Below are 11,353 nucleotides of genomic sequence, written 5' to 3' on the forward strand. Positions count from 1 at the left end.
ATATTTACTCAAATCTATTTCAGTTCCGCATGATGTGTTTCTTTTAATTCAGCGTGTAACGGGTGTAAAATATACAGCCTGCTCTTGTGTAGAGAACTGGAGTTATCAATGCTACCCCACCGCCCCCTCAACAGATAAGAAAATCATACAACTTATTACAAGTAATTGCAACAGACAACAGATATAGTCGTAATTCTGACATCCCAAGATTATCCATTTGGTCTGAATGAACAAACATAGTTTTTTTGCAGGAGTTAAGATGAAACACTACCTAGCAATGAGGCTTTTTGTTTAAGTCTACATACGTGTGTTCCAACTCTTGCTCAAGTACAGCCCCACGCTAACATGTGTGCAAGGAGTACTTCAGGTGAAACGGTAAAACACGGACAAGTGAACCGCATGAATGGAACGGGGATAGTCAGAATAGGGTCAGACCTCACATCTGACACGAATATATGCGTAGAGTGGGGATCACTGTAAGGGCTTCAACATATTTGCAATTCAATTCAATTGTTTTGGAATCGCATGATTCTGACATAAAGCTTTCTCAGTGCCCTGTTTCCATCAATACGAAGATAAGCACAAACATATGGCGTAAACATATTTGCAATTCAACATGACAGTCCTATTTCCATCACTATTTATTTAGGTTCTGTGAACAAAACACTGCACACAACAGAAACTGGTTTGTCACCCGAGCTGTCACTGTGTATCACTTGTTGCCACTGTTGTGTTATCGCGTCTCCCTGAAGGTTGTTTATGTATATATCACCTGGGAGTAAATATCACACACTCACTCATGCAACAAATGAATGACACACCACATATATTTGCAACAGTGGATATATTTGATCTCCCTCATTGGTTTATAGGTTTAATAAGAGGGTGGTTACCAGCGTAAATGACAAACTGCTCTATTCAGCGACTTTGAACATACTTAACCCCGTTCTGTATTGTCTACCCTAACTGTCGCGGTGTATCACTTCCTGGTGTGTTATAGGCATTGTGACGTCACCGTGAAGGTTGTGTCTGTGTATCTGAGCGCACTATTGGACCTACGAGCATGTCTATGGGCGGTATATTTCATGACACTGTAAGTTAACATGGTGTTAATGTATTAGAACGACTCCGTGATGATACTGCGTATCACCGTGGTTGTGTCTGTGTATCTGAGCGCACTATTGGACCTACGAGCATGTCTGTGGGTGGTATATTTCATGACACAGTAAGTTAACGTGGTGTTAATGTATTACAGCAACTCCGTGATGCTACTGCGTATCACTGCGGTTGTGTCTGTGTATCTGAGCGCACTATTGGACCTACGAGCATGTCTGTGGGCGGTATATTTCATGACACGGTAAGTTAACATGGTGTTAATGTATTAGAACGACTCCATGATGATACTGCGTATCACCGTGGTTGTGTCTGTGTATCTGAGCGCACTATTGGACCTACGAGCATGTCTGTGGGCGGTATATTTCATGACACGGTAAGTTAACGTGGTGGTAATGTATTACAGTGACTCCGTGATGGCTGTACATGTATATATTGCATGTGGAGTCAAAAAAACACGAGTTTATAAAAAAAACAACGTATACGCGCATAACCCCACACTAGAAGTCGTCATAACTGAAGATTGTTAGCGTCATCAAACAATTGTGGTTTTCTGAGACGTTGGTCGTGATCAGTGCATTTTCCTGAAGCGGTGCTCAAAAGGTTCAACAAATAATAGGTGATAAAGAAATTATTACACCCGCATGTGATTTTAAAAAACTGCTCTCGCTGGAAATACAAGAGTTCTGACACTCGTTCCGTAAACATTTGTTCATATAATCTCTATATCTAAAGTAATACAAGCATGTTTATATTCAGTTGTTTCCATGATGATGACTTCAAGTTTGTCGTTTCTTTCTATGTCTTCCGCGACAATGCACCGTTTCAACATTGCATGCTTGCCTGTACACTGTATACAATTGATTTGTCTTATTACTTGACATTGGTTCGCTGCTAGCTCTCATCGATAAGAAGTAAACTGCCATGATGCCCTTATCTTACACGGTAATCATGCTGGACGTCTTGTCTGTGTCCGTTCATTGTCCATGAAGATGTTGCACCTATACACAGACGGTATCTTCAGCCTTTAATGCCTCCTTGCTGGTATCAGTAAGTTTTGACCACAATATGAACTGCTCCTAATCACACCTCATGTGGTCCCACATTTCTTTCCACAAGTATAGAGATGATAATAACTGTAATACGAGTATATGAATGCATCATCGTAAAATGTAAAACTCAGTGCCAATAATTCTCCTTACGGGTGCAGATCACTATTTTCTTATCTTACTATTCTCAGGTGGCATCAGTTCGCTGTCCAAATGAGATAAAAACATCACTGGTTGTCATGGCAATATTAGCTGGTGTGCATCCTTGTCTGGGGAAGACACGTAAGTGTTCGATATGGGTGAGTCAACCATAAAGTACTGTACTTGTTATATTCAAATGATGATATTGTACAAGAACATGACATTGTACAATAATCTCATACAATACACGTGTTCCAGCGTCTACCCACCTGACCAGCTACCCTAAGTCTGCCACAGATGGAGCAGACCTCACACTGTCCTGTACACCGACACAGGGCAGGACATTGATAGGTGTCAGCTGGAACAGAAACAATGTTTACATATTTGATACAAGCAGTGATACCGACGCATCTGCTGCCATACTCCACACCCTCACCACCTCACCCGAGTACCAGTCTGTGTCAGGACGTATCAGTGTCAACTCCTCCCCCCAGCAGCACAACGTGACTCTCAGGACCAACTCTCCACTCGACCAGGGATCTGTGTGGAGGTGTCAGTCAGGACAACAGTTAAGCAATAACCTCACTATTGAAGTCAAAGAGTCTATTCAAGGTACAAGCAGAGCCGAAGGTACGGGTGCATTATCACATGGCATGCTAAAGTGATACATGTATTAGAAATGATACCGATGCATCGTCTCAACAACATCTCAGAAAGAATAGCTAAGAATCATTATATAAGGCACCATATTTTATAACTCGATGTACAGTAGTACAGTAGTAGTAGTAGTAGTAGTAGTGATGGTGGTGGTACTTCTAGTAGAGGTGGTAGTAGTAGTAGTGGTGACGGTGTTTCTAGTAGTAGTAGTAATAGTAGTTAGCAGTAAGTAGTAGTAGTAGTAGCAGCAGCAGCAGAAGTAGTAGTAATAGCAGAAGCAGTACTAGTAGTAGTTGTTGTTGTAGTAGTAGCAATAGTAGTAGCAGTTGTAGTGGCGGCGGCGGTAGTGGTAGTTGTAAATGTAGTACTAGCAGGAGCAGTAGTAGAATGAGTGAATGAATGAATTTCTTTATTTCCTCCAGAGTTGAGTCCGAAGATTTTGCATGGGCAAATACATTATTTACAATACATCAATGACATTACTTGACTATATACAATGAAATCACGTTATACAGTGCAATGAATGAAGATATGGACAAAGTACAATTTGAGAGCAGTAAAGTGTCTAGTAGATATACATAAGGTATTTCTTTAGTTTCCATATGAAGTGGCAGGAAGACAATATGATGCTTTGCCAAGTACCGTAATCAAGTTCGTTAGTCAAGTCACGGATATCTGCACCAAGAAAGAATGAAAGCATTGTCAAGCATATATATTTTCACATCTACATCTAGATGAAGTTTATCAATCAGGCATGAGAAGAAATGATTTCTGGCAGGCATAAACATTTCACAGTACAAAATAATATGGCAATCGTAGTCATAGCAATGTCTATTACAATGGTTGCATTCTTTCGCCACTTTTGCCCTTGATCCGATTTTGATACAGAGTTGCAGGGGTTGTCTTAAATGTGGATAGAGATACATAAAATTATAAAAAAAACATGCATTTGTAACCGTTTATGAATTGTATGGTACCGTTAAAGATCTGGTCTTTGTGCTAGTCTCTCTTTCCAGATGTACTGTTCATTCTCTGATAGACGTCTAATTACAAGAGCTCGCCAAGCCGTTTTAGTTTGGAATGAACCACTTTCAGTATAGTTATCTAAATGGTGTTTTTTAGCAGTATGTAGAAGGATGTTGCATATGCCTACTGGACGGCTAATATTGACAATAGCTTTGGTAGCAATGTGAGCACAAAAAAGATCTTTTGTTTTTGAGTTATAATCGTCATTGCAGAGTCTTCCTTATATTTGTAGTCTACATTTATCAAAGTAGCCATTCATTGACCACATTCCCAAGTTAGAAATAGACGAATCAGTTGAATGTCTTTTACCAAATCCTTGAATATGATGAGCAAAGTAACGTTGGGTACATGCAATCATTTCAAGTACTTAACCGTATGAGGCTCGTAACAATTCACATCCGTAAAAGCGTGCAGATAAAACCATTCTTGCCTTTAAGCAAAATGTCATGGTTGTTTCTTTTCATGATAAATTACTGTTTGAAGAAGTGGTGTTGGTAGTGATTGTTGCAGTAGTAAAGACTTGACAGGCTTTCAACATTCAAGGCTGCAAAAGATTGCAGGCACAAAATACAAAATTATAAAAAGATAATACTTTTTTGGTAGGCTTTTTAGTGCCTTGTATTTTCCATGACATTCAACATTCCTAGGGGCATCGTCTCCAGGTCCTGCATCAACTAGAGACAGTACAACGTTGGCCATTGAAGGACAGCATACAGGTGCGTATTTGAAGATCATATACTCTATCACTATGCCCCTTTCACTGACCATATACTTTTACCACAGTGAAATGAAATTTAGCATCAAACGTGTCAGTATTTGAAACTAAATGTTTAAAGTGATTCTGCTAAGACAAAGATACAATTGTCGACACCATGGTTTTACATAGCATGCACATTTCTTCTGTTGGAAATTTTATAAAATGTCCGTACTGCATCCGTGGATTAGTGGTAGAGCGTCCGCCCAGAGAGCGTAAGGTCCGGGGTTCGATCCTCGGCCGCGTCATACCAAAGACATTAACAGATAGTATTTGTTCCCCTTTCTGACGCTTGGCATTAAGGGGCAAAAACAAAGACTGGTCAGCTCGGAGTCAGTCTTCTGTGTGTGAGCGGGGTATTCATCTTAATCTGTGGCATAGCATCTCAGCAAATAAGCACTTTTAATCGGCATCAGTCCGGACAAGTACAGTAGCCACATACACACGCACGTGTATGCATGTCGCAATATAAGTGCAATAATTTCTGACGCGACCTTAAACTCAATTTCACCTCACCTCATCTTGTGAAATGCCCACATATAATACTGTTGCTGCTGTGTGATGTTTCCGTTTTAAAAAAATCACACTGAAGCAATATTTAATCATATATCTTTCATGACTTTCGTCATCTTTGTGAGACCCAGCTTTTACCGTATGGTGAATGATTGTTTCAATGTGTTATATACTGAATATTTGTATGTTTCAAGGTCCATCGACCGATGATAAAGACATGATTACAACAAACCAAACAACGACATCGACACAAAGTATGTATCAAAACTAGGGTACTGCAATACAGGTACTGCTTTACAAGACCATGTGACACTATAAGACATCATTATTTTGAAATCACTATTTTACTCACTCACTCACTCACTCACTCTTTCACTGACCATATACTTCTACCACAGTGAAGTGGACATTTCCGATCGAATTTGTCAGTTTTTTAAACTGAATGTTTAAAGAGATTCTGCTCAAACAAACATACACTTTGTGGGTTTTTTTGTTAGAAATTTTATGTAATATCCAGACTGCCTCTTTGGGCAAGCGTTCGCCCGGAGAGGAGAAGGTCCGAGATTCGATCCCTGGTTGCGTCACACCAAAAGCCGTTAACGGATGGTACTTGTTGTTAACTTGTCTGGCGCTTGGCATAGAGGGGCTATACAAGCACCGGTCCGCTCGGAGTCAGTATACTGTGTCTGAGGGGGGGATCCGTGTTAATTTGCGGCATGGTATTTCAATGAGCTAGCACTGTAAATCGGCATCAGTCCAGACTAGTACAAGCATCCACACACACAAACGTGCATGCACGTCGCTATATAAGTGCAATAATCTTGGATGCGACGTTAAACCCAGTTTCACCTCATCTCAGCTCACCTTATGCTGTTTTGTGTTTTTTTCTTTTTAAAAAAGCACACTGAACTCGATTAACAAATACATATTAATTGAGTTACCGATTCCTAAATCTTTGTGAGGCCTAGATTTGACTGTGTGTAAAACGGTTGTTTCAATGTGTTATACACTGGATATCTGTATGTATCAAGGTGCATCCTCGATTGGTGACAAAGATATGATGACAACAAACCCAACAGTGTCCACAAAAAGTAAGTATCAACACTAGACTACGACAATTCAAGTACTGCTTTACAAGACTTACTAAAAGCCATCATTATTTTGAAATAACTTTTTTAAAGAATGTTTAACGATTATGGAAAAGTTTCTTTTAGAAATACGTTTGGCGATATTATCAAGTTTTATCGATGGCTTCAATCTGAATTCATGTACTTATTATCCGATGTGTCCTGATCTTTCAAGGTCCATCCTCGACTGATGACAAAGACATGATGACAACGAACCAAGCCGTGTATGCAAACAGTACGTATCAACACTGGAGTACTGAAATATAAGTACTGCTTTACAGGACATTGGGAATCTATAAGCCATCATTATTTCAGAATGTTTAATGGTTATAGAAGAGTATATTTTAAAAATTGGTTTGGCAATATTATCAGTCGACTGCAAGTTTTATCAAGGGCTTTAGTCTGTATTGCTTTACTATCATCCGATGTGTCCTGATAAAATGAACATGTATGTATTATCTTTCAACCCCTTTTATACATTCAGCTGAATTCATCTCTATTACTGCTGGAGCTACGGGTGGTGTGGTAATTGTGGTTGTCATCGTCATCATTGTGTTATTGTGCATACGATCGAGAAGGGAGGGTAAATGCCAGACAAATGGTACGATTGCTCACTTACGTTCTTCTACGTTTACGTTCATATGATACGAATAATTTCTTGAGTTAACTATAAGAGATCTCATACTATATAAAACGTTACATCATTCATTCCTTTACCAATATGTGTTTGAACTGAAAACGAAGTAGATGCCCTGTAAAATTGTATTCATTGTTTTCAGACAAGACAGAGAAAAACAACTGGTACGTGTTTGCTGTGTTTTACTGAATTGGTGACATCACCTTTAATTGCCATGTAACAGCAGTAGCATCAACCAAGACAGCACTGCAACGTTTTAGTCTACTTGCATCTGCCATCATCATTGATACTTCATCAACGTCTCTTTGAAAGAATGTGAAAGGCGATCGTGTCTTCAATGGGTTATATCTTACACACACAGCATTATACAAACAGATAAAAGCAACGAAACCCTTTCCATATTCATAAGAAATCTCTGCCAAAAGCAGAGTCAGTTAACGATTCCGACAATATCATGAGCATATTCTATGGATCACTGTGAAGCACCAGCACACCACTTTGGCTTTGAACATAAACACTTAATCTTCAAATCTCCTGGCTTTATACAGCGACTTTCCACTACGGCTGTAGGTTATTCTGGAATCATTTCGCTTTTTGCACGAGGTCACCATGGAGATAACATATTTCTGATTATTCCATTCTCTGAATGTTTCAGCAAAGAAAGGGGATATAACGAGGAATCTGAGAGAGAGACGATCGGTACGTTTATGATTCATTCTATTTCTAATTTATGTTAGCGATACTGTTTTGTCAAATTATTTTATCTGGGTCATGTGTGTAATTTATTATCTTAAACACTTCAAACTGCATAATGTCCTGTATCAGCGAGTTGTTGACAATGAACACTGGGTGTCAGCAGAGAGAACCGGTGCAAGGTAGGCTATGTTGTGTTCCGTGGAAGTGTTTCAGATTGAGACAGAGAGACAACCGGTGTCAGGTAGACTATATTGTGTTATGTGGAAGTAAATCAGATTGAGACCCACTGAAATAAGAAAATTTACCAGAAAGATGACATCAGAAAAGTGTTGTTAATAAATGAGGTCGGGTTGTATTACAAATATTTGTGTGATTCGTTGAATATTTTTGTGAAAGGTGAATACATCTGATATGAATATAAATCCTCAGCGACAACAATCAACTTTCAAAAACGGCTCATGACTTATCCAAACCGTAATAAGATTATTTTATAATTCGTGGTATGTTTTTTGTGTTTAGTGATGGAAGATAATGATTTGTATCACGGATTTGTCAGAACTGAGAACCAGGAGTCAGCAGAGGAACAGCAGGTGTCAGGTACGTTATACTGACGTCATTCGTAGCAGTACATAGTGTGACGGTAACGTCACTGACTATTGACAGAGACATAGATGATATATACATCCACTTCTTATGCATCTACACTAACTGTGGCCGTTGGGAATGCCATGTTTCCCCATCAATCACAGAGACATAGACGATATATACATCTACTTCATATATATGTATACCAAGTGCGGCAGTTGGTAATACCATGTTTCACCGTCACAGAGACATAGACGATATATACATCAACTGCATGTGTACGTACACTAACTGCGGCAGTTGGGAATGCCGTGTTTCACTGTCACAGAGACGATATATGTTTCCCCATCACAGAGACATAGACGATATATACATCCACTTCTTAGGTATGTAGACTAACTTTGGCAGTTTCGAATGCTGTGTTTTTTTACCATCAATCACAGAGACAAGGACGATATATACATCAACTGCATGTGTACGTACACTAACTGTGGCAGTTGGGAATGCCGTGTTTCACTGTCACAGAGACATAGACGATATATACATCAACTGCATGTGTACGTACACTAACTTCATATGTATGTACACTAACTGTGATAGTTGGGAATGCCGTGTTTCCCCATCACAGAGACATAGACGATATATACATCCACTTCTTAGGTATGTAGACTAACTTTGGCAGTTTCGAATGCTGTGTTTTTTTACCATCAATCACAGAGACAAGGACGATATATACATCTACTGCATGTATCTGTACACTAACTGTGGCAGTTGGGAATGCTGCGTTTCCCATCAATCACAGAGAGGATATATACATCCAGTAAACATAACTGAATACACAAAGTGAATCACAAGACAAAAACTGAAAGAAAATATTGGTTTTCATTTAAGATGTGTATGCAAAGGTCAACAAGGTGAGGAAAACCCACAATACAACAGAAGTACAGATCAATCTGAGTATTGAAGACCTGTATGCAAAACCCAACAAACCAGCAAGCGGAAAAAGTGAAGGTAAGCCCAAATGTACCTGTGTTTTCTGAAACTGTTTTTTTTGCAGTAATGAATATTCATTAAATTATCATGTATGTAAACGTAATAATTTATAGATAATAACAGCTGCTTATGGCAGAAACTAGTCGGGATGATTAATAACATAAAATGTGAAAAAGTAATATTCGAAAATGTATTTGATGACAAGGTGTCAATGTTGAAGGATACATCGCAACAGGGAGTACGTTGACAGGGAGTTTGTGAAGGTTTCATTGCTGTAGCATCGGAGGATAGCATCAGTGTCACCATGGGGATAGTGTAGCATAGAACCTGCGATGTTAGACCTCGACTCAGCTGCCTGTTCATTGCTCTCCTTCTTTCAGCAGCGTCCAAGGTTTCCTCCAACCAGAATGCGGATGTCAACACCCCCGACTGATCGAGACTGAGACCGGATCAACAGTAGAGGTCGTTGACGACTTCCACCGACGCGTGCATGGAGTTCTTCATGTTTAATGATGCCTCGTCAGTACAGCTTTAACGCCTACGAGGAATATACAGATAACAACACAGTTTGATCAGATTATTTTGTATTTGTTTCTTTATAACACCGTACCACGCAATATGTGAGCTATATAAGCCTGTAAGTAATTGAATCTTGACCAGATACTCCAGTAATTGATATTATGAGCAACTTTCCACCTCTTTGTGGTACTGTGACACGCTGGCGGCACAGTCACAACCCCTGACCACCCATTTGATTTGATGGGCTCTAACGACCGGCATGTGCTGCTGGGGACCTATTGTTACCCGGAATCCTCACAGGAACGTCTGTTTGATGATAGAAAGTACAACGGGAACAGCAGGACATGGTTATAATAGACACTGATGGGGCATACCAAAGTTTATGTGGAACTGTTTCAAAACCCACTGCTTTACTGTGTACTTTCATACATACTTAGGTAGAGCCAATTAACCACTTTTGCATATCACTCAATGTAGTGGCACGTGCATAACAGACTGATCAGACTGGTGGAGAACAATATGTCAACAATTCCACGAATGGTTATTCGCTGCTTTTGAAAATACACAGTTACACAGTATATATACCTTGATAGGTATAGTGGGGAATCATGCAAATTGGCCGAAAAAGTTTAGCGAGTTAACGAAATATGGATGAAATGAACAAGTTTCCCAATACCCTTGAAGTTCGTTGCAAGCATGCGTTATAACCTGGTGTTCAGCTTGTTGAAATGCTTGCTTTAGGTGTATTATCTGTGGCTGCTATAGCCTAATACATGGTGTTACTCTATTGTATTTGCTGATATATGTATCTGCTTATTGGACTACCTGTTTGCGGACAAGGTTTAGCGAGTAACGAAATATGGATAAAACGTCCCTTGCCGGTCGTTATAACCACGTGTTACTGCAGCATTAGGATACCTAGTGTATTATCTATCGATGTTATAACCATATACATGGAGTCACTGTTTCATTTGCTAACATATGTACCTGCTTGTTGAACTACTTTCGTTGTGTGTATTATATCTATCAATGTTATTACCATATACATGGAGTCACTGTTTCATTTGCTAATATATGTACCTGCTTGTTGAACTACTTGCGTTCGGTGTATTACCTAATGATGTAATTACCATATACATGGAGTCACTGTTTCATTTGCTAATAATTTCATACTTTAAAGATTACACTGTTTTTGTCATGCTGATCCGCTGAATGGGTAGTCACGTGATCTGATATTTGGGGTTCACACTCCTGTGAACGTACTGAAAAGTCTTTCGTGAAACTGATCGTGTGAACTTTTGCCGAAACTTCTTTCTGGGGTTTCCCCGAATTCTCGCTTGGTGTTTACTATCAACTCATTTTTCTATTTTTTTTAAATCCCTGCATTTATCAGGAATATAATTGGTTAAGTATTTTTGCCTTGTCTTGTAACATTTCATCTCACTTAAAAATATATAAATGCTTTAGTTCTGGTGTTTAATGTCGTCTAGCTGCTTGATGAAACAAAATGGATTGTCCAATTTGGAAATGGAATGGCTCTCTT

General features: G+C 39.2%; 1 protein-coding gene across 1 annotated transcript; it reads left to right on the forward strand.

Annotated features, from left to right (window-relative positions):
* The first annotated feature begins 1,063 nt into the window (after positions 1-1,063).
* LOC139472768 (uncharacterized) lies at positions 1,064-9,981 on the forward strand. Its single transcript, XM_071255235.1, has 11 exons — positions 1,064-1,093; positions 2,354-2,444; positions 2,562-2,933; positions 6,285-6,344; positions 6,556-6,613; positions 6,845-6,981; positions 7,160-7,181; positions 7,673-7,716; positions 8,233-8,310; positions 9,190-9,309; positions 9,672-9,981. The coding sequence occupies exons 1-11, from the start codon at positions 1,064-1,066 to the stop codon at positions 9,722-9,724; spliced, it is 1,065 nt and encodes a 354-aa protein (XP_071111336.1). The 3' UTR covers positions 9,725-9,981.
* Positions 9,982-11,353: the final 1,372 nt, after the last annotated feature.

The sequence above is a fragment of the Haliotis cracherodii genome, unplaced genomic scaffold (genome assembly GCF_022045235.1).
Source record: "Haliotis cracherodii isolate W230 unplaced genomic scaffold, xgHalCrac1.p SCAF_25, whole genome shotgun sequence".
Taxonomy (NCBI): domain Eukaryota; kingdom Metazoa; phylum Mollusca; class Gastropoda; order Lepetellida; family Haliotidae; genus Haliotis; species Haliotis cracherodii.

What these genes read in the sequence shown, in the direction of transcription:
- LOC139472768 (XM_071255235.1), top strand. Translation starts at nt 1,064, where the DNA reads ATGTCTATGGGCGGTATATTTCATGACACT. An exon ending in AAGACAGAGAAAAACAACTG is followed by an intron (nt 7,182 to 7,672) that starts GTACGTGTTTGC and finishes TGAATGTTTCAG; the next exon opens with CAAAGAAAGGGGATATAACG. An exon ending in ATCTGAGAGAGAGACGATCG is followed by an intron (nt 7,717 to 8,232) that starts GTACGTTTATGA and finishes TTTTGTGTTTAG; the next exon opens with TGATGGAAGATAATGATTTG.